General features: G+C 38.4%; 1 protein-coding gene across 4 annotated transcripts in view; it reads right to left on the bottom strand.

Moving 5' to 3' along the window:
* Positions 1-1,651: 1,651 nt before the first annotated feature.
* The window catches only part of TMEM87A (transmembrane protein 87A), a 32,870-nt gene continuing 7,437 nt past the window's right edge, over positions 1,652-27,084 (bottom strand). The window contains exons 5-20 of one of the 4 annotated variants that reach the window (XM_063289897.1): positions 25,663-25,710; positions 25,526-25,573; positions 25,038-25,197; positions 23,729-23,790; positions 19,243-19,426; positions 18,624-18,723; positions 17,348-17,441; positions 16,019-16,090; positions 10,542-10,650; positions 9,941-9,999; positions 9,503-9,606; positions 9,215-9,288; positions 8,091-8,149; positions 6,767-6,822; positions 5,603-5,633; positions 1,652-3,772 (exon numbers count right to left, since the gene is read on the bottom strand). In XM_063289897.1, coding sequence (XP_063145967.1) covers positions 3,731-3,772; positions 5,603-5,633; positions 6,767-6,822; positions 8,091-8,149; positions 9,215-9,288; positions 9,503-9,606; positions 9,941-9,999; positions 10,542-10,650; positions 16,019-16,090; positions 17,348-17,441; positions 18,624-18,723; positions 19,243-19,426; positions 23,729-23,790; positions 25,038-25,197; positions 25,526-25,573; positions 25,663-25,710 — 1,302 coding nt within the window. In that variant the 3' untranslated portion in view covers positions 1,652-3,730. Of the gene's footprint in view, positions 3,773-5,602; positions 5,634-6,766; positions 6,823-8,090; positions 8,153-9,214; positions 9,289-9,502; positions 10,000-10,541; positions 10,651-12,097; positions 12,167-16,018; positions 16,091-17,347; positions 17,442-18,623; positions 18,724-19,242; positions 19,427-23,728; positions 23,791-25,037; positions 25,198-25,525; positions 25,574-25,662; positions 25,711-27,084 lie in introns of those variants that run through there. The other 3 variants (XM_063289895.1, XM_063289896.1, XM_063289898.1) reach the window with 3 other exon arrangements.

Here is a 27,084-nt window from a genome sequence, read left to right as displayed (position 1 = left end):
ACGCAGGCAAATAAGTTTTTACTCACTGATTCTTGGGGGATTGGGGGAAGGCAGAATCATCCTAAATTCAGGGCCATCTTTTTGAGAAAATGTCATGAATGGCTGAGGAAATACTTTCATTAAGGCAGGATTCTGGAAAGTTAAAATATTAAGGTGTTCCATCCAATATTCTCTACTTACTGCTAGTGGTTCTCCAGCTTTTGCAGGAAAGCCTTCCCAGGACTTTTAGGATTCTTCTAAGGAATGCTCCTTAGGATTTTTCAGCTGAAGATGTCAGAAACTTTGGACTAGAAACCTTCCAGTACATATACACCTGTTTCTGAGCTACCAACTGCACCTGGTTTTTGAAGTTTTAATTGAGTATAGCTTAATAGTTTTCTCTATCACATTAGAAATTATAATTGAGGAACAAGTTCAGTGATTTCTAAGGATTGTGTGCAATCTGCCTCTGCTATCTCAAGTTGTACACATGTAGCAGATGCATATCCATGGAGCTCCAGCTACTTCCAATAATACTGTGCCTCGTTAACCATTATCCTGACATAGGTAAGTCCATGTGTGTACAATATATACACCAATATTTCGTATTTCATCCAAACTCTTAATTCTAAAATTATGAATAATGTAAGCATCGTAAGAGGGGGTTCCATTTTAAGGGGTTCGGACACTGAAAGGGTTAACACAGTTTGACCCAGAGTTTCTCTCAGCTACTTTAAGATGTGGACTTCAACTCCCAGAAATCCCCAGCCAGCATACTGGGGTTAAGAAACACTGGTTTGACCTGTCCATCCAGGAGAATAGACTCTGCTTTGTCTCTCCAAGGTTGGCTAAAAGAAAGGGGAAATCCCCAACTGATAACAACACCGCTGGATCTCATGAACAGCAAGCCAGGATTAATGAAGCTACTTGTGGTGTACGGTAGATTGATTTATTTCCTGGATTGAGATCTGCGCTGAGTAATCTTGGTCTGGTGGATGTGCACGTGAGAGAGACAGACCCCACTCCTGGGGTTGAAAGACCACACCATCCCTTAGTTGGCCTCTTCAGATAGCACTTATTCACCCGTTCTTTTAACTTTTACATCTCTGACCTTGTTAAACATAGTAATTTAAATTCTTAATGAACGTGGGGTGCTTATTCTAGTCTTCAGCACACACACCTTCCCAGTATATACCTGGCAGTATAGTTGGTTGTCCTCCACATGTTGTGAAGAGGGTTCAACAGGAAGAAAGGTTTGGAGATCCCTCATGGGAAGCAGTGGCACCCAATTTACCCCATTCCCTGTGCATGCACACCCCATTACAGCAAGTCTGAAGCCGCCTAACAGTTTAAAAGACATGGTACATAGTCCTAAGACATAATAGAGCTTCTTTATCTTTGTCTTAGGGTACATATCAACCTCTAAAGTGACTGCATTCAGGAATAACAGAAAGCTAAAATTATTAAGGGTGAGCAATGTGCATGCTGTCTTCTTGCCCCCAGCCTTTTGACTCATCCAACTAATGACAGATATATTGGAATACAGAAGCTGCCCACTGTATCTGAATCTAGACACATGGTCCATTCCTGCCATTTTACCATCACAAATAAGACATCTCAAATCAGATAACATCAGAAAGATGCGCTTAGCTGATTTCCAGTATTTAAGAGGCAAAAAAACAATTTTATTATACAGAACATAAATCTGCTAATTCAGATTGAATCAAATGAAAAAGTTCCTGTAAGACAGAGGACGCCCTATTTACCAAACCACTTATACACTGTAAGTACAACTAAAACACGTCTGGGAAGCAGAATTAAGCCAGTAGTAAATTCCATGTGAAAACCCAATTCCAGTTTTTCCAGAAGAAATGACTCAAATATCTGTAAGACTTGTGTTTTGGCATTAAACTTAGAAAAACACAATTTAAATTTTAAAAAAAAATCTACCTTCTCTCCCACTCCTCTAGGCAACTGGAAAGAAAGGTCCAACACACATACTTGCATAAGTTATTGCAGAAGAGTATTTGTCATTAGGTTAACCTGAATTTGTTTCTGTTGCAAGACCTGTTTATTCTCCCAGTAACAGGCTCAGTTTTCCTGGTAGTTTCTTTAAAAACAAACAAACAAACAAAAACCCTCTTAAATATTTGAATTATCTAAATATAATTAGACAAGTGTATAGTTAAAAATGTCTCTTGGTGCAGATTATGGTTGGAGGGGAGGTAGGATGTAGAACTGTGGAAGCTATGGAGCTACTGAGACTGTAACAAGATCCTTTTGGCCTTTGGTTAAAGTGACTTGAGGACTGAGCTGCCACTTTATGGTCTGCATTTTTACTGTGCATTGCAGCCAGCTCCAGATCTGAAGGAACAATTGAGAATGATCTCTTCTTCTGTGAGCCTTGGCTATGGTTTTACCTAGAAGCAGTGAACGGATGGCTGTAAGTAGCTATTTTAAATATCTCATTGGGCTTCAGAGGAATGGTACATCAAGAGTTTTAAAAGGCTGATGTATGGGGGGGGGAATATCAGCCCCACTGCACCAGCTGGAGCACTGGGAGCAATCAAGAATGCCATTTAACACAAGGCCTGTTCAAGAATTGCAAAAAGGAATACTTCCAGTTTATGACTACTTTTTACATAGATCATACCCAAGCAAATCTAGTATCTCAAATCTGTCTGGGCTAGGTAAACCTAGCATAAATATTTTCAACATGGAAATAGTCAGGGATAGTTGGTAAGTTCTGTGATGTTCAATGGTGTTTTCATTCAATTACTGTTCCAGTTCAAATAGTTAACAGCTCACGCTCACATCTCATTGCCAGCAATGAGATAGCAACAAACTGGGAATTAAGTAATCACTGCTTGTAAGTACATTAAATGGAAAATATTTTTTTCTACACCGTGGAATGAAAAAAAAGTGCACTTAATTTTGCTAAAATATTAAGCATCATAATTTCTCCCAAATACTTCTTTTGGAGTTTGTGTTTTCCATAGGCAAAAGCTTTCCTTCAAAAACTCTCTTCTTTTTCCTAACCAAACAGCAGAATCTTCAGACAATAGCTACTGAATCTAAGAGAAAAGGCACTGATCCTGATTCACAGATTTCTCGCACATAGCAGGATGTTGCATACTTGTTTCTGTACACAAAGCACTTTCACAGATGGTAAATGATTCTGTCAGCTCTGACAGTGTAAGTCCTCCAAGGGAAGTAGATAGGGATATGAATCAAACCTCCATTTACAGTCCCAGGTCTTGGATACTGGAGTTACTATGTGCAGCATCTTACCAAATACACTGTGCTGGAAATTATCTACAAGCAGAGGTCACTTTTGGCTTCTTTGAAGAAACTTCTGCACGTCAATCACCCTCACCCGTTTGGAGAAACTTCCTATTTTCTCCCACCCCGTTACAGTTAAATCTGGGGATTTAGATCTAGTGTTGAATTAAAAGTTGCTCGGCCAATTGTTAATGAGTTTTAACTTAAATACTTTAAAAGAATTTGCTGCAATAAAAGACATTTCCATGGTTTAAATACCTCACTGGCAGCAAACAGTGCAAATGCAAATCGTTTCATGACTGAGATTCCCTCCATGCTGACCCCACAAAAATTTCCCTCTGACAACAATCTATAGTTCCAAAGTTCCTGGAACATATCAGAGAAAACAGCACTGGAACGTTGCAAGGGAGACAAGGTTTCTTCCTTTCTGGAACACTAAGATAGCTTCTCCTGCAAGTTGTTTCATCTTTCATTCCATTTTGGATCTTTCAAAGTGTGTGATCATTCTCTCCTGCAAGATTAATAAACAGGACCCAATGAAGTATAGCATTTTACTTGTCTGAAAATCTTACATTATCGTAATAAAAGAGTAGTTGTTAAAAAGCAAGCAAACGTTATTAAACTAAATGCTGCTGTTTCTATAGTAAAGTCATCAATTTGCATAAATTCAATTTCAGCATAGTGAAGTCAGCACAATGCAACTGTTATCATACATGGGATATACATTTTGTTTGAATGTGCTCTTCTAGGTGCAAGTTAAGGTTAGCATGTTCTAAACACTGACTTAAAGATAAAGCCCTTCAGGTCTAGAAAACTGCAGATCTAAGCCCAATTGCTTGTTCAAAAGAAATATGACATGAAACAAGTAAAAATCACATTGCAATGAGAGATAAAATTAAAGACTGTAGCATACAATAGCAATACCAACTCTATTGTTATTTGCCTCATATCAGAAACAGATAATGAAAGAAAAAATTGCTTTCTAAGAATGCACAATAAATGCTTTTTTATGGCACCCTTAGACTTAGCTTACTGGAAAATGTGTACATCACAAATCATTTATATGTCATTGTTTGAGATACATTCTTCCATTCCTGCAGTGTCTTCCCATTTTCTACATCTCACACGTTCATTGTCATTATCTTGAAGTATCTCCACAGCACTGCCCCACTATATCTATGCAAATATTGTCATATTCTTATCTATGACCATCCACCATCATATCCTACCTAAGTGGCACTGACTCTCAAAAAATTCAATACATTTTTCTTTTCCATTTGTTGCACCAACTTTCCTCAATCAGCTCCCATAATTCCCAGTTAGTATTTCAATAAATATGGGAATTATGAGTTTTACTACAGTACACATCTAATGGACACCCTTAAAGTTGCATCATAAGTATGGCTCTCCAAATTCTCTTCAAATACCTTCTCAAAAGAAATCCACAAGTCACTTGGCTTAACTGTTTCTTATTCCTCATTCTAAGAAGCAGAGAAATGAGAAATCTAGGTTTGTCTTGGAAGGGAATATGACCCTTTAAAGCTCCAGGGACACTGGTGGCACTGTCTAATAAAAAACAGTAGCAACAGCTTTACATCTTTAAGATTATGGGAAATATGATTTGGATTATCATTTAGAATGCTTATTTCCTGTGTGGTAGCCCCAGCACACTTTCCAAACAGCATGCAAAATTTCTCACAATAAATTCACATTAAAAATAGTCTCAGTACTATACTATATTCTACATCCTATCCATCAAGTACCAGGTTTATTTAGGGCCCTAAATAATGCAAGCAATCTTCCCCTGCCAGCAATTGGCAACTGCCAGGTATCAGCTTCTCCTCATCATAGGTTGGACAATGCATATTTAGATTTCTAAAGGCTGGTATTAGACATTTTGAGTGAAATAACATTCTCAACTTGATGTTCTTCACAGAACGCTAACATGGAGTCTAAACTATATTAGACTTATTCCAGCTTAGATTTAATTTTCTCCCCACCACACACAGAGACAAAATAGCTTAAAATAGTTGTAAAAATAGCTAGTGGGTGGGTTAAAGGGGGAGTTGCAAGGAAGGGTTAACGCATGCCACTCACAGGTTTTCTGCATAAATATCTCAATGCAGATTGTTAAAAAAAATTAGGTATCTCTTAGGAAATCTTTAAAGTATTGAACAGAATTTCCTTTTGATGTTTAGTAGTTCCCTGATGCACTAACTGAAACAGTTAAAGCATTCCCTTTTTTTAAAGAAATTGTTGGAGTCATTTCCTTAATTATTGGCTCATGACTCTTCTGTCATGTCATAGGACCTGAATTGTTGCTTAAGGGTTATTTACTGACCTCATCTGAATCCAGTAGTGCTGGCAGAACCCTGCAATTGAAAAAGAAAGAAAAAACATAGTATAACAAAGAGAGATTCATGCTAGCAGTTACTGCTGTCATGCTAGTATGAAGTATGTATATTCACCGAAATTGTGATTCAGAAGTCAGAGAAAGAAAAAACACAGAATTAGAGAAAACCTTGCATTTTTCCTTCATTAAATACTCAGCAAAAGTAGCAATAGTCCACATCAGCCATGTAGACAAGGACATATTTTTTTCAGGCCTAGGGCTTCACTTGATCACTGGGTGGCACATGGGTGGAACAAAAAAATAGGTGAGCCCAGAAAGAGAATTATATTTGATTTAATTAAAAAAGAAATGAATTAAATGTAATCAGTATGATTGCTCTTTGTGTGTTTATTCGTTTTCCCTTCCTCCACCAATTTGGTGGTTAACACTTGGGGCTATACCCAAAGCTTCGAGGAGTCACATGTGGCCTTTAGACCTCAGGCCAAGTAACTGTGACCTCTTGGACATGGAACATCCTGAAGTCACGTTGCAAAAATGGGGCTGCAAAATGGCCTAATGTTTTCAAAAATAAGGTGAGGATGGGAGCAGGGGGCCTCTGGGAAATAAAAGCGCTTCCATTCCCACCCTGACCACCCAACTACTCAGAAAGATGCTGCCAAGATGGCTGAATTTTGGCAGCATGATTTTGGTCCATTGTAGGCAGGGTTTGGGAGTTTCATGGTCAGAACGATAGGCTCTCTGTTCCCATAGCTACCTTTAACCTGCCTCAAATCTTCAAAATAATGAAAAGGGCTGCATCATTTCATCCCATCTGTTTGGACAACATCACTGTAACACTACAAAACATGAGGCAGAAAGTTGCAGCAGCCAGCCCAGGGGATATTGTCTAGCTCTAACAAAGACCGCTGTGATTCCAAAAAGCCTCCCAAAGTTTGCTTCATCAAGTAAAAACGAGCTTAAACAAGAACAAGGATAAATTTACAGTTCTATATATTAGAAACTGATAACTGGCAGCCTAAAAGGCAGAATCCAGAAGCTACACCCCTTCTGGATATTGCAACTGGCAACATCCCCTTTATTTTCAAAATTACAATTTTAGTGTTTTTCCTTTAAGTGTAATTTTTATGTATAACTCAAACTATAGATACTTACACATCAGTCACAGAAGAAGGAACATTCTCTTCTACCCATTTCAAATCATCTTCTTGCTACAGTTTTTAAAAATCAGGTGATTAGTGGATGATTGTGCACTTAAAAATGATGGTACATTTTTTTGGTGATATTTACATTCATTCTAACAATACAATGCAAAAATGTATCTCCCCCATATATTTTTCCAATAGAATATCTCATTAACTATATCTGACATCTCTTCACCTCTATTTCAAGGAGCCTATAAACATTCTTCTTTATTACGTTATATATAAAATAGCCCATCATTTTAGAAAGATATGCTTAATTGAATTTCCTTTTAAAGCATGTTAAAAAACATATAGCATCCAAAGTGCTTCAATTTACCATTATTCATTAGACAATTTCCATTAAATAACACCTTTAGTCCTAAAATAACTAGTCATATGGACATTACAGCTTATTCATATACAGGTAGTCCTCGTTTAATGTCCACTCATTCAGCGACCATTCACCGTTACAACAGCTCTGAACAAGGAGGACTTACGACAGGTCCTCATAGTTGCAGCCGTCACAGCATCCCTACGGTCATGTGATCACGATCCGGGGGCTTGATGACCAGCTCACAATTACAACTTCGCAGTGTCCCACAGTCACACGATCATCATTTGCAACCTTCATGGCCAGCTTCTGACAAGCAAAGTCAATAGGAAGCCAGCAGGAGGTCACAAATGGCAATCACATGACCACGGAACACTGCAACCATGCAGGATTTGCCTAATGATGGCAGCTGGGACTGCCACAACTGCCGTTAAGTTGGCGTGGTCACATGACATCACACTTTACGACTGTGTTGCTTAGCCACAGAGTTGCTGGTCCGAATTACCATTGTTAAGTGAGGATTACCTGTATAGCATCTAAAGTGCTTTAATTTACCATTATTCATTGAACAATTTCCATTAAATAATACTTTAATTCTAGAATAATTAGTAATTTGGAGATTACAGGTTATGCATATAGTTGTAATCTTTTCATTACACACACTAGGGATGGAAGATATTTTCTAAGAGTTAGCATAGCACATTCTTACCATAGGAGATCTAAAATATGTTTTAATAAAAACCATGAGTCTAAATACAAATTAAAAGGAACTCGTCTTTGCTATTGCATCTCCCTTTTTAGCATATAGCTTAATCCCAATGTTCTTTTAACAACTGACATCACTCATATGATAATTGCTGCAGTTTATTAGAAGTAACATTTCGCTAATGAGCATCTTAACGTATTATTCTTATATCTTCCATTTTTCCAGCATTAGCTAAGAAAATGTTAGCTAAGAACTTACTGCTTTGTTGGTTTTAGGATTTCCATTTGATTCTTGTTTTGAAGTTCTCATTTTCATCCCTTCTGTGTAAAATATTAGGGGAAGAATCTTACTGAAGAATGCAATACTTAGTAATGTTGAGTATATAAAATATAATATATAATACACATTCCTCAATGTCCAATCTATTTCCCACACTCAGAACAGGCTTAAAAACTCAACTGTTTTATGGAAAGGTAGAATGGGCTTCTGTGGAAGCAACTCCTGAGAAAGGTAACACAGGGAAAATTATTCGGTCTTACAGGCCTGGCTTTCAATTCTGCTTATTTTCTGATCTGCTGCTATGATTGCATCTATAATCAGTATGAGATCTTCAAAGTGACAAAAGCTGCCTAAACTGCACAGAAACCACAGGTCTGGCAATGTTCATGGCCCACTGGAACTACTTTAGGAATAGAAGCTCAGCATCTAGGACCTAAGGAGGTGTCCGACTTGCCTATCAGCAGAGGCATTGACATGGAATTAGAGAAACAAAAGCCTGTGTCTGCCAAACATAGACAAACAGTTCTCTGTGGAGACAGGTGAGAAAAAGCGAGGGATCTGTTTTAATCTGTTCCAGTTCCATTCTGTATCCAAGCGGCTCTCCTGAAGATACAAGGATGTATTTCTTGCTTATTGATCAGTACGATAATCTTTAGAAGTTTGTTGTTGCCTGGTTCACATAACATGGTAAATCATAATGTGATATTTTTGATTTTAACTTAATATGTGCAGATGCACCCAATGATGTGCTGTGCAGTTATTAAACCATGTTCAGCATGATGTGTGAATTCCAGTCTATCTTGTTTATTCCGTAGATGTGTGATTCAAATGTAACTATGTTTTCAGCTACTGCTTGAATTCTAGTGTCAATACAAAGGCTGGAGGGACTACTCTGTGAAATAAAATCATGCCTCTTGGGGACAAGAGTGCAGGAAAATTGTTTATAATGTTATTGCTGGCCCTGTGCCACAAAAGACTGCAGTAATGAAATCTAATTAAAACTTAAAGTGGTTTAACGGGATATTAGTGATTATATATAAAGCTAAGATTCCCCTTTTTAGAATAAAAGTTGGATTCATAAAATGGAGATACATTTTTCTTACCAAAGCTCTCTTTCAGCATTGGCTCTTTCTGTTCATCCTCCTCATCTTCTTCAGACAATGGTGAAAAAGCAAACCTTTCAGAAAGCAAAGAAACAAATAATGGTTCCATCAGGTTAAATATAGAACATGTTTACAGTTTCTTTAAACTTGTGATATATTCAAGATTGTTTCTAGTATCTAAAACTGAAAGGGAAAGTACTGGAGAGCAACAATGAGCAGATGCCTTGGACTGATAGCTCTACAGCTCCATCTACCAATATTATAGTATAAATGAAGATACTGTAATACCGCTGGTTGTTGGCAGATGGCCTCCAAAGAATCATGATGACAAAAAGAATCATTGAGAATAACAGCCGCCAGATGGCATCATCAACCCATAGCTCCTGCCAATCCTGTTAACAGATGTAAGATATTAAATGATAAAAAGATCCAAATGCCAACATTTTCAGCAAGGCAAAGCTAAAGTTAAGTTTGACTCCTAATGATTTTCATGGACATGTCCATGTTGTTTCCTTAGCAACAATAAAGAAGTGTTTTTGTTTGCCATTGCATACTCCCAAGATATATTCTTGCCTTCCAAGACCAGCCTATAGCCCTGATATTCACCATCACATCCATCCAAGTCTGACCCAGCTTAGCTTCCAATCTGAAGCAAGGTAATTAAATTCCTAGCTACCTACTTAACTAGCAAAACCAGAGTATAACTAGCAAATGAGACAAACTCACCGACTGACAATCCACCAGTCTGAATTTCAAAGTTGTCCAGATGATAAAAATAACAGATGCTGGAAGTATTTTAAAACATAAGAACACACACATATGATAAAATATTAGCAATTCAGACTAAACTGCAGAACTCCTCAATCAAATATTTTATTCCCTATCATCTATAACCAATTCATATTATTATACTTGTAGTCATCAGCTTGCATTTATTTGAACCCTATTCTTTATTCATTAAAAAATAAAAAATCATGAAGAATGAACAGTTTTACAGAAACAATTTTACCCTTAACTTCCTATTCAGTTCAACAGACCTAAGGCGGTAACAGACATTTACTTCTGCATCCTAGAATTATAAAATAAGAAATAAGAACATTTTGTCCCAAATAGATTGGCAAGTATCAGTAAGCTGTAAGAATGCAATGTTTTAATCTCCTTTCTGGCACAATTTTTATTTCCTTTATCTGCTTCATTTATGCACTATTACTTATGAAATAAATATGGGCGTGCCGCATGACAGATTGAGCATGAAATGCTAAGTACCCCAGGATATCTGGTTCAACAATGTTTATTTTTAGAATTAGGAATAATTTCTGAAATTTACCTGCTATTGCCAAGATGAGTATGTTGGTGAAATGCCAATAAAGGGAGAGCTTCACAACATTCCTCCTAAGTTTCAGCAATTTCATTGTTTGAGTTAAACTGATAAATATGTATAGAAAGTCAAGGAAAGATTCAGCATATATACATTTATGACATAATCATACTTTGGTTTCTCTTCAGATCTCATTTGACATCACCAGACATAATATTACCCAATTAATCCTAGGGTTATAATATATATGATGATGTATATAATAAACAACTCACAGAAATCTGAATGACATTCCACCTATTGTACACCCTGGTTCAGTTATCAGTTACCACCTTAAGTCCCTGACACAGATGTTATTAAAGACATTTAGATCTTGTATTGCTCCAAAGGCTGTTAAAAATAATGAATAATCTGCCTACATGAAATATGCACGAATAGAACAGAGATTAGTCATGTGGCACCCTATTTCCAAACTTTATAGTGCCAGCGTAAAGTATTGTCCTTATGAACATAATTTTCAGCAAGTTTTACAAAGTATGCCAAGGGAAAAATGAAGTTTTCTTAGACAGTTCCATCTCTGGCCTAAATGTCAAGTGCATACAAACTCATAGAAGGATTACTGAAATTAGCACAGCAGTTTCCTTTCCATCAGACACTGTAAATTGCCTTACAATGGATGAGTTCATACATTGTTCTAAGCCATGGTTTGCTAAGCATAATCAGTAGAATTAGATAGATTTGCATAACATACAAGTCCAAAATCAAATAAGTTATACCATTGCTTAGTGCAATGTTGAATCCAATTATTGAGTCAGGCCACGGCCCATATAGCCTAACATTGCTTATGTTGACTAGCAGCAGCTCTCCAGTATTTTAGACAGGAGATTTTCCAATCCAACTTGGAAATCCTGAGGCTGTCTTTCCCAACTGGGTGATGTGGAACTTCAGATTTCAGAATTCCCAACTACAACGGCCACTGAAATCCACACATCTTGTGGGTACCTAAATTAACTTTGGGGCCTTTTGGTAGAAAAACATCCAAAGTATTCTGCTGCTAAACTCTTCTTTGCAGAAATTCAGATTATAGTTATATATCACCTACTAGAACTCAACGGCACTACCGCAACAAGATCACTTCCAAGACTGGTAACTACTGTTGACCTCATGGGATTGTGTTAATCATTCTGAGAAAGATTTAGCTTTCACTAGCCTCTTTAGTCACCAGACTTGCAGTGAAATGCTGGACATTTTTACCCAGAAAAAAGTCCACTGAGCTCAATACAGCTTGTTCTGTACTGCAGCTTTTCCCAACCTGCTGCCTTCCAGATGTATTGGGATTCAACACTTATCTTGCTGAGTGAGGGAAAAGAATGCTGAAATCCAACACATTTGGAAGGCACCAAGTTAAAGGTAGGTAGGAGCAAAATCCTGAAGTATTATATTCGGGAAATAAATCAAATAATAATGAAATCTGACAGAACATCTAAAGTAGAATACCACCCACCATGAAAACCCAGCTTCAAATAAATTAGCACTCCACCAAATAAACCAGTGAGGAAGGATATCCACCAACAGAGGGCAGTATCTAGGAAAGCCAGTGGAATAAAAGCCAAGGAGGCAAGATCATTCTGTGCCTAGAGAGACAAAGAGAAAAAGGCATTGAGATCAAGGCAGACTGGAAGCATGCCTACAAAGGTAAGTTTGAAAAAAGATTGCACCGTAAAGCATAGACCTCTTACCTTACTATCTACTGAACACATTTTTCTTGCTTTATTCCTAAAGAATAGGACCAGTTATTACATTATTCTAATATTAAATGCTAACTATTCTCATTCTCTCTCTCTCTCTCTCTCTCTATATATATATATATACATATGTACAGAAATGTACAGATACATATCTAACACAAATGCATACTTTACATATTTCTATTTTACTGGATTTTATTCTTTCTCTTAAGAAGAGTACCTGTCGGTCCTAGGACTTTGGTTCAGCTACACAAAACCCATAGCTAATGGAACTGCAATCATTAATGCTGGATCAACAGATAGGAGAAAGAATGCTGAGAACCACAAACGTCATTGCTGCAACCTAACCCCCAAGCAGAAGGGAAACACTGCTGGCTCCATTTTCTGCAGACTGGAATGACACTTCACAGCAAGCGCAAACTTTCATTTTCTATCAGTGAAGAGCTGATAGGAAAGGATGTCGTAGAGCAGTATCTCTACAAAGCAACCAGAAGCACATTACAGAACTTTCTATTAAGCTGTGTGGCTAAGGGCCATGTCCAAGGAGGCAAATGTATCTGTTTTATAAGCTTCATAACCATAGAGGAGTTGGCCTCAGCAGTAGCCTTACAAATGTTCAGAAGGAATATCTTAGCTCTAGAGCTAAGGCATTAGCTTTCCATAACAAGATGAAAAATGATACCTGCTGGAATAGATGTTAAACAAGCCTTGTACGCCAAAAATATGCTGCCTAGACACTTCCCTGCTTTGATCCATTGGCTTGCAGGGAACGAACAGGCTATCAGAGTGAGCATCCAGAGTACATTTTAGATACAGCCAAAGCAACCTCTGTACATCTCGCCTGAATGAGATGAAACTGGGCAGGATATTCTCCTGTGATCTGTGAAAGGTTGAATTAACCTTAGGCAAAAAGGAGAAGCCCAGTGTGTTCAGACATGTACACATCTCCATAAACCAACAAAGAATCTACTTCTTTCAGCTGATGTCACATTCCAGAGCTAGGGAGAGGATGCCAGGTGTGATGACCTTGGAAGACATGATGGCAGCAGGAGGTAAGTCCAGAATGTGAGGACCCTGAGGACACCTGGGAAAGGAGTTCTCAGATCTCTGGCCTTCCACCCAATGGGCTTCACTGTTCTGCTACAGATGCTCTCAGCCACCAACAGTAATCTTGGAAAGCCTGCCTACTAAAAAGCCTAATAATGTGGGCATAATACTACATATACTGTACATGTAAAAAGGAATTGGGTATCTAGGCATCACAAGCTAAACCCAGCCCAAGAGGATGATGTAGGAGCAAAAAAAGCAAATGCAGCTGTTGGCTATAGCCACAGAGGTTAGCGTGTCAAGAACAAGAGAACTCATAGTTTCTATTCTGTATTGGTCAGACCACACCTATAATAAAGTGCAATTCTAGGCCCCACATCTTAGGAAGAACACTGACAAAGTGGAGCATGTCCAGAGCACAGAAACCAAGATGATCCGTGTCCTGGAAGAAAAAAAGCAGGAATAGTTGGTGGCTCTGGCTATGTTTAGCCTGGAAAACAGAAGACTGCAGGGAGACATACTAATTGTCTTCCAAGCATCTGAAAGAGTGTCATGTAGAAGATGGGGCAGAATTATTTAGAGTTCTAAAAGATAGGCCAAAAAACAATGAATTACACAGAAGCCAATTTTCACTCAACATCAGAAAAAGAATGGTAAGAGCTGTTTAACAATGAAACAGACTGCTTTGGGAGGCGGTAGACATTCCTCTATTGGAGATGCTGCCACAGTGGATTCCTGCATGGAGTAGGGTGCTGGACTCGATGATCTCCAAAGTCTCTTTCAACCCTACAATTTGATATTCCAAATAAATAAGGCACAAGTGGCTTTATCAAGACAGAAGCTTACTGACATACTTTTGCCCCAAAAATGAGGTGAAATAGATTTTTTTAAAAAACCAGGGATTTTTAACCTATGACTTAGTTCAGTAAACTTTCTGTAAGCAACAGCCTCTGACAAGAATCAACTACCTTTTTCTAGAAGACCCATAGATAGAGATGGTAGGGAAGAGAAGGTAACAGCAAGAAGTAGTAAAAAGACTAGGAGAATGGAGTGGCCTTCTCTGTTTTGGTTCTCCTGCCATCATACATTCCCTGACAGTTCATTGCCAAGTCAACATGACCCTTGTTATAAAAATATCCTTCACTTCCAGTTGTATTGTGATGTCACACTTATGTGTGCTTCAAAAGATTAAATAGGTTATATTTTAGGAAAAATTGACATTTTTGAACGTTTAACCTTTTTCCATGCCTGCTAGTTTCGCACAGCCCTGCCCCACAAAGTGTATTCTCCAAACCACTCACCTCCAGCTTTGGAAGTCAAGAAGAAAAATGCAAGCAGAGTGTAGAGATTTCCTACCCAAATGTTTCCTTGGTGGTAAAAATCAAACTCTACTGCCACTACCCTCTTTGCATATTATTGCAACACAGCTCAGTTACTGTCAAATTTAGCTTGGTCCTAATAATCTGCCGAAAATATTTCTAGATTTTCATTTGGGGCTTTTAGTAAGCCAGATTATTATGTTTAAAACATTTCTACCCAATTTTTCTAAGGTACTAACAGCAACTTGCAATAATCATTCTGTTTTGAACAGAGTTACACATGGGTGATTTCACTGTAACTGGAACTATATGGGGCTTTTTCTTTAGATGCGTTAAATGTTTTATTTTTTGTTCTTACTGAAGCAACATAAGTGTGTTGTTTCCAACTTGCAATATTAAACTGCCAATATCAATTGTATTGCATCCTGCCCTAAACTATTAAGAAATTGGAAGTCAGATATCTGAACTGCTAAAAAATATACTATATAAAATTATCCAAATTTATATTTACATCACTCTGATTTTTTTTTAAAAAACCCTAGCATTTATTGCCATGTTACATGACTTGCTATTTGCCCATGGACCAGAATTTGAACTTGCATCCCATGAATATACCAAAGGCTGTTCTAAAGAATCCCATACTGTTTCAGAGCAGATTTGGAGGGTATGCAGGGAGATGAAGAAGGGGAAAACTTCTTTCACATGAAAATACTGGTTCATCAGCACACACATACTACTGGATCCAAGCCCTTAACTTAAATCACTTACTTCTGTAATAAAGAAATATATAGACTATACACAATTTGCACTTTCTATTAATCTACTATCAAATTTTTTCTATCAACCTACCAACATTGCAAGAAACAGAAACAGATAAGCTGCAATGCCAGAGACATGTGAACAATAACTTAATAATGCTATAGATAGGTGGATAACAACTTATTAGGACTTATTACTGAATAGATGCATAAGACTAATCTGTTTTACAAGGACAGCCTCAATTACAAAGCCTCAATTACATAGACCATACAGCCCACTATAAATTAAGCATTTACAGCAAGCACAGTTGGAGAAAAGCAAAATAGTTCCAGGTTGTATTAAAATAAAAGAAATTTCAGTATACAGTTGAGAATGAGATTTATAATCTGATGATATTCAGATTTGTGAGATTTTATTGCTCATAGTATTAGCAAGTCATAAGGTGGCTTTTCTAAAGGTGAATCCTAAAATACGGAGAGGATAATTTAACAATGTGTTTAATTTTTTTAAAAATACATCTACAGTAGGGTTTTTCCCTGATGTATTAAAAATCCAGGATACATATTGCCATGATATAAATTAGAAACGTAAGACATAATTTCTGAAAGGATATCCAATAAATAATACAGGAATCAATGATAGACAGTCCAAACCTAGCTACAACAGCTGTAGCACCATGGAAAGACTGAAAAGGCATTAGAAAGAGAATTGGTTTTATATTACAAACATGATAAAAAAGAATTTTTAAACACGGATTGGCATAGGAACAAAGAATAAGAGTTCTACTAGATACAAAATAAAACTCAGTAGGACTTAATATACATATTTTACACTGAACAATATGCAGAAATAACAGCCAGGTCAGGGATTGTCACGTGGCCTAGAAAAATTCCTCCGCCAGACACCCAGACTTGGGAACGTTAATGGACCCAGAAAGCAGAGTTGAACTACACAAACAACAATATAGTCCAATTCAAGGGGTTGGTTATCACCTTTAAAGCCCTACATGGGATGGGATTGGCTTACCTGGGGGACCGCCTCTTCCCTGCTGCATCAGCCCGTCCCACCCGATCATGCAGAGAGGGCATGGTGCGGACCCCGTCTGCAGGAGAATTCCTCCTGGCGGGGTCCAGGAGGTGGGCCTTCTCTGCAGTAGCACCTGCCCTCTGGAACATCTTGCCCCCGGAGGTGAGATTAGCCCCATCGCTCCTGGCCTTCCGGAGGAATTGGAAGACCTGGCTCCGTCACCGGGCTTGGGGCAGGGAGGAGAATAGTCATGCTTGGGGTTGGCTAGTGCCCTGAAGTACCCCTCCCATGCAAGGACTGAATGAGAGCATAGCCATCGGGATTTGATTATATTTGGGAGCTCTGTGAAATTGTTTTATACTCTACTTTACATTGGAATTTTATTATATATTTATTGTTTTATATTGTAAACCGCTCAGAGTCCCTCCGGTCGGTCGATAAATAAATAAATAAATGGTCAAGATTAACTTGTCCAACATTTGATAGCCCATGAACCAAAAGGGATACTCTTTTTAAACTCCTCTTAGTTTAAAGTATTATCAGCCTTATTAATGAAAATTTGAAATGGCCACAAAATATTCCTTAATAATACATACAAAATAGAAAGGAGTAAAAACCAGGTTAAAACGATTAAAAACATTCCATTAAAACAGGACTAGTAGGGACTTAATGGTTGAGAAAAGCCAACCAAAAAAGATCCATTTCTGAGAGTCGCCAGAAACTTATCGGTGCTCATGCTGATACTGCAGAGAGGACATTATTCCACAAAAAAGGTGCCACCCTGAAGAACGTAAACCATAAATAGTTATTCAACAAATCTGTTATTTTACATTACACAAAACGTTTTGCAGCAAGCTAAGCCCATCAATTTCATGCATATGAAAGCTATAAAACTCTGAAACAAGGGATTACTAACCCCAGTGACTCTGAGGACACCTTCCACACCAGAAAATAATAAATAAAGGGCTCCAGCTGCAATTACTTTATGAAGAGTGACTCCTAGGCGAGGTCTGTAATGGGAATAAAAGAAATTTAAACAAAAGCGAAAGCATATACTGGTTTTTCAAATGACATTTCATGTTACTTTATTTTATTTTCTATCCTGCCTTTATTATTTTTAAAAATAACTCAAGGCGGCAAACATACCTGATACTCCTTCCTCCTCCAATTTTCCCCACAACAACAACCCTGTGAGGTGGGTTGGGCTGAGAGAGAATGAGCCGGCTTTCGTGCCTAAAGCGGGACTAGAACTCTCAGTCTCCTGGTTTCTAGCCCATTGCCTTAACCACTAGACCAAACTGGCTCTCATCTACGTATCTAATCTATAATGTATCTAATCTATCACTTGCCCATCAAGGAAATGTGAGCCTGTTACAACATTATTTGTAAATCGGTATTATTTTTCTAACTTTGCTGATATTTAGTGAGAAACTTCAAAAGAGGCTCCATTTAATAGAAGTAGACTGGACATTCAACAAATGCGGTCAACTTATCTCAAGCACACTGCCCACACTCAACCTGCCCATTTCTGCATCCTATATTCCTCTCCCCAGAAAAGATAATAGAAAACAGATAAAGATGGGTTCAGAGACTATGTTAAAACGTAGGGATGTGCAAAATCCATCAATCCAGAAATAAAACATTCCAGTACCCTTTGGGCCATGTTGAACCTCCATCCAGACCATGCCATTCCGGGGGTGGTCCAGCAGTTTACAGAAGTAAAATACCTCCAGTTGTTTCCAGAAACTTCTGAATTTGTTTCCATACTTGCCCCCAGAACACCATAGTCCAGGAGAAAACTCAGCACAGTCCAGAGGGAAATAGAGTATTTCAGAATTCTCCAAAATGTTTTGTTCCAAAATCAAATGTTGCATATCCCTCTCAAAAGACATTTTCCCCACCAAAAAGAGCAGGAAAAAAAAAAAAACATAATTTCCTACATGAGAAGAGGCCTGCTGGTCCTCTCAGATCACCCTGCCGGTTACTCCCTCCCTCTCTGCAAGATTTGATGTATGTCTGTATGAGTTCCCTTGAAAAGCTAGCAAGAGAGGATGGCTGATATTTTGTTGTTTAATCGTTGCAAGTAAAGCATTTGGAGAAGCCACTTGAGGGATTCCAAGTGTATCACTTTAGTTTTATTTATTTATTTACTTGAGGGGATTAAAGAATTTTGGGGCACAAGGATTACTCACTTCACTATGCCATATCCCAGACTCACTATGATAACAAGAATTCGGGCAAGGGAACGTTTCAGTGCTGAAAGTAGCTCAGCCAGGATCAGCGCCCCTCGGACTGCAAATAAACATAGAGACAGGACACTTCCTAGGTATATTATTAGCATTTAAAGCTTGCACTGAACTGCAACAGATATCATATATTGATTCTTAATTCAAGAAAAGCTGAACATCAAAGAAAAAATAAATGGGAAAAGACATGCACTTTTGAATAATATTAGAAAGATACAGAAAATATGAGAACTACATTTGTGCAATGACTGAAATTCTTTAAAAATGAAACACTCAACTAAACTAAACGATTCTCATTTTGAATTACGTTTTTAGAGTAATTATCTCACTCGTGTGTTGCACTGAGATTGAGCTGATGAAAAACTAACTTCAGAGATATTTTTAATTGTTTTAATGCATATTCTAACTACTCTGATTGATTAAACATGTTCTATTTGAAGACAGGACCTAGAGAGGATGATGGGAAACGTTTTCTATCACTAATGCAACGCCCCTGTATGAGTGATAGAAAATCATACATATTCTTGCACTTGTACATATATTTAAAGATGCTCTTCACACATACCAGATTTTCCTGTATAGCGAATATTCTGGAATTCTGCGTAGAACACAGCTTTCTCCAACATTCCAAGTAAGATAACTGTACCAATCCAAAACTGTATCCTTAAGAGGTCCCGCCAGTAGCAGGCTGACCATGCAAACCACAGGACACCAAACAACACATATACAATACACATCACCATGAAGAACTATTAGAGAAAGAAAAACGTGGCATTTAGTTTAAAGGATTATTGCAAGCTGCTCTTTTCTAACTGCTTATTTATATGAACAGATTTCTCCTAGATTTCTGTAATTGTGATACTCATGGAATGTTTAAAATATTTATTTAATGTTTGTTTAAATTTGTTACATTCAATAACAGCAAAGTTCATTTATAGGTTTAATAGGTCACAAGATTCAGCAGAATTAGAGCTACTATTCTTACTAAGGTTTTTAAATATATATACAAACACACACTTTCCAGATCTGGTAAAAATGTGATTCATTTCTCGGTGAACTTAATATTCAAATTTTATCAGTAACTTTCCCAAGAAGAGCAATTGACCATACTTTAGTACCTATTTTCAATTGTTAAATTATTTAGGAACTCCCACTGTTGAGCAATTATTAATTTACCTGCCAGAAGTAAAAATATTAAAAGATCCTTATTATATAATTTATCATCAACTCCCTTGAAAATGTGTGATAATCCCAACTCTGAGATTATCTACTGTTTATTTTACTATTTATTTAATTTATTTAATTATAATTCTCAATTCTTCGAACTTTTCTTCCAGAAAGGTGTCATTTTTTCCCATATGTCTACAATATTTGAAAAATGTTGCCTTCTGCTGACTAGTCTTTCAACATTTTGTTGATTAGCATTCACAACTACTCATAACAACAACTTTAAGAGTTTATTTACACAGGAAGTTAAAAAAAAAACTTTCACAGAACACAAATTATCCTCTTCAAAACATTTTATCTAAATTTATCAAAAAGGTAAAGTTAGGGCCAACATTAAGGTTCAGTCATCCTTCACCTGCTGATGCTGCTGATAGGGCTCATTAGTGGTGGGGGCATAATCCATACTACAAAAGATTCCCTCCACCTTCCCTAGCACAGTTCACTTTTTCCCCAGGAAGATCTGTATCACCTCCTTATTTGCCACACCTACATTGCATGGGTCCAGGTTACCTGAGGGACTATCTCACCCCCATTACATCGACCTGTCCCACCCGGTCAGGCAGAGAGGGCACGTGTTAGGACCCCGTCCATGAACAACTGTCGATCGGCGGGCCCAGAAAGAGAGACTTTTCTGCCATGGCCCCCACCCTATGGAACACTCTACCCCCAGAAGTGAGGCAGGCCCCCACTCTCCTGGCCTTCCAGAAAGGGGCGTGAGTAGGGGTAATCAATCCTGGGGGTGGTTAGCATCCTGAAGAGGCTCCCATGAATTAAATGAATTTAAATTAAGAACTTCTTAACATCTGTATCTTAGATTTTATATTTTTATTTAAGAATATTGTTTTTATTTATTTTATAAATTTATTCACCGCCCATCTCTCTCCTATGGGGGGACTCTGGGCGGCTTACAATAAAACTGGATTAAAATTCAAAACCATTACAATACAAAATACAGTAAAAATACAAATATAATAAAATCTACATGGCAAAAAGATCTTAATCAGTCCTTGAGTGTAATAGGCCCCTCAGAACCACTTTACAGCGCTAGCCATCCCCAGGTGTAATTATTCCCCCTCCCATTCCAAGCCTGCCTACAAAACCAGGTCTTTAATCTTTTGCGGAAGTCCAGGAGCGAGGGGGCTTGTCTCACCTCTGGGGGAAGGATGTTCCAAAGGGCGGGAGCTACAGCAGAGAAGGCACGCTTCCGAGACCCTGCTAGATGGAATTCTTTTATAGATGTGGTCCATAACATGCCCTCCCTGCATGACCAGATGGGGCGGGTCAATGTAATAGGGATGAGACAGTCCCTCAGATATCCTGGTCCCATGCCATGTAGGGCTTTAAAACTGATGACCAATACCTTGAATTGGACCCGGAAGCAAACTGGGACCCAGTGGAGCTCACGCAACAAAGGTGCTACGTGTGCAAATCTTGGAACACCCAAGATTGTTCACGCGGCCACATTCTGGACCAGCTGTAGCTTCCGGATATTCTTCAAGGGTAGCCCTATGTAGAGCACATTACAGTAATCTATATGGGAGATGACCAGGGCATGAGTGACCGTTCAGAGGGCCTCTCGGTCCAGGAAAGGGCGTAACTGGCACACAACACGAAGTTGCACAAAGGCCCTCCTGGCCACGACTGTCACCTGCTCTTTGAGCAGGAGTCGTGAGTCCAAGAGGACCCCCAAGTTACGCACCAGGTCTGTCTGGGGCAGTGCAACCACATCCAGCACTAAAGAAGACAAGTTCCTGGCACGTGAGGTGCCATTAATCCACAGCCACTCCATCTTACTAGGGTTCAGTTGAAGCCTGTTGTTCCCCATCCAGGGCCCTACAGCCCCCAGACACTCGGAAAGGGTGGTCACGGCATCACTTACTTCACCCGGGATGGAGATATACAATTGAGTATCATCAGCATACTGATGATACCTCATCCCATGGTGACGGATGATCTCGCCCAGTGGTTTCATGTAGATGTTAAAAAGGAGAGGTGAGAGTACTGATCCCTATGGCACCCCACAAAGGGGCCGTGGGGCCGATCTCTCCTCCCCTATCAACACCGATTGGGACTGGCCCTGGAGGAAGGAGGTGAACCAGCGCAAGACTACGCCACCCACCCCCATCTCCCTGAGCCGCCCCAAAAGGATACCATGGTCGATGGTAATGAAAGCCGCTGAAAGGTCAAGAAGAGCCAGGATGGATGCACTCCCTCCATCCCGCTCCCACCAGAGATGATCCATAAGTGCGACCAATGCCGTTTCCATCCCATAACCGGGCCTGAAACCTGACTGGAAGGGGTCTAGATAATCCGTTTCATCCAGGATCCTCTGGAGCTGCAACGCCACCACTTTCTCAACCACTTTCCCCAAAAAGGGGAGGTGGAAGACTGGGCAAAAGGTGTCCAGTATGCTGGGATCCAGTGATGGTTTCTTGAGGAGGGAACCATCACCAGCGCCTCTTTGAAGGCTACCGGAAATACCCTCTCTCTCAAGGATGCATTTACCATCACCTGGACCCAACCACATGTTTTTATTGTATTTTAATCTTTATTTATTCTAGTTTTATTGTAAACTACCCAGAGTCGCTCTTTGAGTGAGATGGGCAGTGACTAAATTCGAAATATAAATAAATAAATAAAATATAAGAAAAAAAGGAGTAAATCTTCTATTGTGTGGTTATTCACTGACAGCAGAACAAATCAGCATTTAGAGAAGAGGCATTAAAAAGGCAAAAAACTGCATTGGCTGTTATGGGACCCTTTGAGGGCTATGCATCTGGGCCAGCCTGGGGACTAAGACTATGGCAAGACGTGTCCACCTCATGCACTTGTATGCGCTTCTCATTCTCTCTCTCTCTCTCTCTCTATATATATATATATATACACACACATACCTACATACATACATACATGCGCACACTCAAGATTGCTGGGAGAGCAATGATCCCAATGCAGGGAAGATTGCAGACAAGCAGCAGCCTTGCTAAGCATCACTGAAAGGGACGGAGGGGAAAATCAGATGGTTTCTCCAATGCTATTACAGCAGGGTGACTGGAACCTGTTCTCCAGCTAAACTGATGTCCATTTGATGAGGAAAAGATTGATGGGGATCCTGAGCCTCAGTCTAAAGGGTCAAAGAGAAAGTAGCTGGGGCCACATTTTGTTGACCACCCATTTGCTATAAAAAGGATATAGCACAGTAATGTGCTCATTATATAACTTGGAGGAAATGACATTTTACAACAGAAAAAAATAGCTTGGAAATGAAGCAGATTTTCAGGGACAATGTACAAAAAGGAACTACAGTGTGGACCTCTGTAAGAACTTCACTTTTTTTTTGTTTCATTTCGCAAGCTGCTTCTGTTTTTATTCTTTCCAACCCAAAGGAATGTTGGAAAGATATTATATTAACAAGGCTTGGGACTACCTCTGCTGTCTGTCCATCAGCAAGATACTTTCCAAAATCCAAACAGAATTGGACCAAATGTGGTGGGTGGGAAGAAAACAGCAAAACAAGCCAACCCCTCCCCTCATTTCTGTGCTCCACAGTAGCTCATATTGACTAACACTGATACTACATAAACATTAACTAGTAATAGCTATAGGCTCTGATCCCTAGCTTATCCCCTTTCCATCCCTATCCCAATGCTGCATCCTTCACTCTAATCTGTTGAGATGATTGTGGCAGAGGTGGCACCAAGGAGCAAGTCATTCAGATTTTTTTTTTAAAAGGCTTCACTGCCAGTTAAAAAAATCACAGTAACTTTTGCTTGTACTTGAATCCAACTGCACATAATTTACAGCAAATAATTGCATTAACTTACTATCATAACAGGATAATCTGCTAGAGAAAGGTATTCATATGGTCCAATTACTTCCACAGTCACTGTCAGAAAAGAACCATGGAAGAGAACACAAAATTAGGATGATAGAACAGCTCTGCTTGATGGTAACCCCAACACACTGTTTAAATGCAGCACCCAGGTTCCCAAAGCAGCAAATAAATGCCATTGGGAAACACACATTGGCTTCTCCCAACGTCAGCAACTTCAGACTCATGCTGCCTCTGACACTGGTGGCATTATATGGCTATCACGTATACTAGCCACTAACTGCCTTATCTCCAATTAATCTGGCCAATTCATATTTTAAAACCATCTGAATTGGTGATCATCATCATATGTTGTGGTTCCAAGTTCCACAGGCTGAGTAATGTATTTTCATTAGTAAATACTGTACATGGCTTTTGGGGTCTGGAATCTCTCACTATTCAGTTTATTTAGAACTTCCTGAGATGGGGAGGAGGGAAACAAGGGAGGATATTTATGAACAGTACAAGCAATTGCTACAATTACCTCCCTATGACCTTCCCCAATGCTAGAGTACCAGCTAAGAATAATTCATCATATTCACTTTTTCCTCACCATGCATGATAGAATCAAATTTTACCACCACATCTTTTTTTCTGAACTAAAAGCCCCAAGTGTGTAGCTGGCTTGTCATGGGAAAGTTACTCTAGGCCAGTGTTTCTCAACCTTGGCAACTTTAAACTGTGTGGACATGCTAGCTGGGGAATTCTGTGAGTTGAAGTCCACACAGCTTAAAGTTGCCGAGGTTGAGAAACACTGCTCTAGACACTTGGTAATTTTGATTTCCCTTTTCTGCCCTTTTCCTTGCTACTGAATTTCCTTTTAAAACACTGAAGGCATGGTGAACATTCTACTTATTACTGCCAGTCTTAAGACTCAAAAGCTGCAATGGACTGCCAAAGATGTGGGTAGTATAAGGTGCCTTTTCTAAACATTCCATTATAAGCATCAATTTTTTTAAAAAAACCAGAGTCTTCTTTAATTCACTGTTGGGTTAGAAATCTCTCTCTTGCTCAGAAATAAAAGGGAGCCTCACATGGAGAGAACAGGGGAGAAACCATCTGCAGATATTGCTACATATAAATGCCTATAGTCTGGTTTGAAATAAAAGCTCTTGCTTATTTCCCCTTCTACAGCTAATCAGACAAGAGTTAGTATCCCTAACTGTACTAGCAGTGACTCCAAGACACACTCTTAAACATTAGCATGTAACATCTAAGTATTTAAACAAAATTCCAAAATATATGAACTACACATGGCTCACTGGTAAATGGTGCTTTTGGCTCATCAGAAGAAGCCACAACATTTGGCAATTCGTCATTTATTCCTTTAATATTCACTCCATCCTTTGAAGATGAAATATCAACCTTTACAATAAAGATATATGGCCCATCTTGCCATGTTTGCATTACAGCATTCATTGCCTGAAAAAAGCACACAACTAAGTCACCACACAATACAAGATTTCAAGGAATATACATTTCTCCTGTGTCAACAACATTACTTCAGGAAATTAGATGTAATCTGAACCACAAAGCAATATACAGTTTGTGTTATTCTATTATGCGTTCTATAATGTCAACATTAAACATTTTCATACTACTGATTTTAATAAGAAAGTATGAAGCACTGACGTTACGGGATATATCTCCTACTCAATCAATGAATCATGCAGATGGGAGAGTTACTCAACCAAACACAAATATAACTATGTCCACTATCCTGCACATACATCACCTTCCACATACTTACAAAATTCTCTGCTAGTGTAGTAGTGTTTGTTCCATTCTCTTTCCTATCCTATTTAAGGCAAAAGTAGATTTGGTCAAAAGCCCAAAAATATATTTGTAAATTAAAATTTGCATGCATTAATTTTTTTAATAAAATACCTCTTTACTGCCTAAGAGGACTGGATGAACAAATTCATTGTAGAAATTCTAATAAAAGATGAACAATTGTTTTTAGTTATATTGATATGTGTATATACATATATACAGCAAATAGGCAGAACATAACATTACAAAGGACTACAATGACACAATGACAAAGGACTACAAGGAACTGAATTCAGGAAATAAATGTGCTTATGTAGATGTGTGTATTCCAAATCTGATGATACAAAATGAATTGTTCTGAAGTAGCAGTCCTACCACCTAGCATGTACTCACAATCAATCAGGGAATGCACTACTAATAAATTAGGAATAAAAGATGTATCCTGAACCACAGCTTCTACATGAGAATATTTATTCCCTCTATCAACCATTTTTACTTATATGTCATCACATTCAAACTGATTTTTACTCTATAAAAGATTTTCATATTGTAGAACCATGCTTTTTCATCTGAAGTCTCTGGGGTTAATTGGAAATTTAACCATGAATAGCTCAGTTGCTGCAGTCACATTTTGCCTATCTCTCCTGATCCTTCTCTGCAGGGCACAGGCACAGAAGAGTATTGCATGTGTATATAACTGAATGTGCACTGTAGAACAAGGATGACCAACAGACTGGGAACATCCTTCCCAATTTCAAGTATTCATCTTTTGCATATGGCAAGCATTTCTTTAATTTCTTAATTAAAGTAGCCTCCATCCCAGTCTCTGGACAGACCAACAGTACTTATTTCTCAAATCAGGGTCAACTAGAGACATGGAGAAAATGCAGATCTTATAATCAGAAAAAAAGAATTGGGTCCCTGAGCTTCCTAACCTCTAAAATCCTTATAGGCAGAAGAAGTTGGCCACCCCTGACTTGATCAGCTGCAGAACTTTTAGAATCTGCTGTGAAAAGATGGCAGATAACAAGCAAAAACAAACACAACAATCAATGAATGAATCAATGGACATTAATACAATCATAGCCAAAGAAACAGAAACAAGTATGAGATTTTAGGCTGAATCTGAAACAATGCAATGGTGGCAAATGCAACGGAGCTTCACATTTCTGGATTACTGACAATGTGATATTAAATATATTAAATATGTGCTGACACCTTATGGAGGATGGAGTGATTTCAACAGGGGTTGATCATAAATTAGGTTTGGTCAATTCAGGAAAAAATTTGTGACATATTTGCTATATAAATGTTATTTAGTTGATTATTATGGCATGTCTATAGTACTTTTAATAATAATTCTTGGGCTCAGAAGTATTAAAATACAGATCAAACAGATCCAAATAACCTTACAAACATAAACATCAGTTAAACAAACCCTACAAATACACAAGTTTTATTTCACTTGTATCTTTTCACCTCCTGAATAGCCCATATGCTTAAGTATTTCAAGATACCTTCTTGCAAAGAAAGCAG

Source organism: Candoia aspera, chromosome 1 (genome assembly GCF_035149785.1).
Source record: "Candoia aspera isolate rCanAsp1 chromosome 1, rCanAsp1.hap2, whole genome shotgun sequence".
NCBI classification, from domain to species: Eukaryota; Metazoa; Chordata; class Lepidosauria; order Squamata; family Boidae; genus Candoia; species Candoia aspera.
This window is presented reverse-complemented; position numbering and strand designations above follow the sequence as displayed.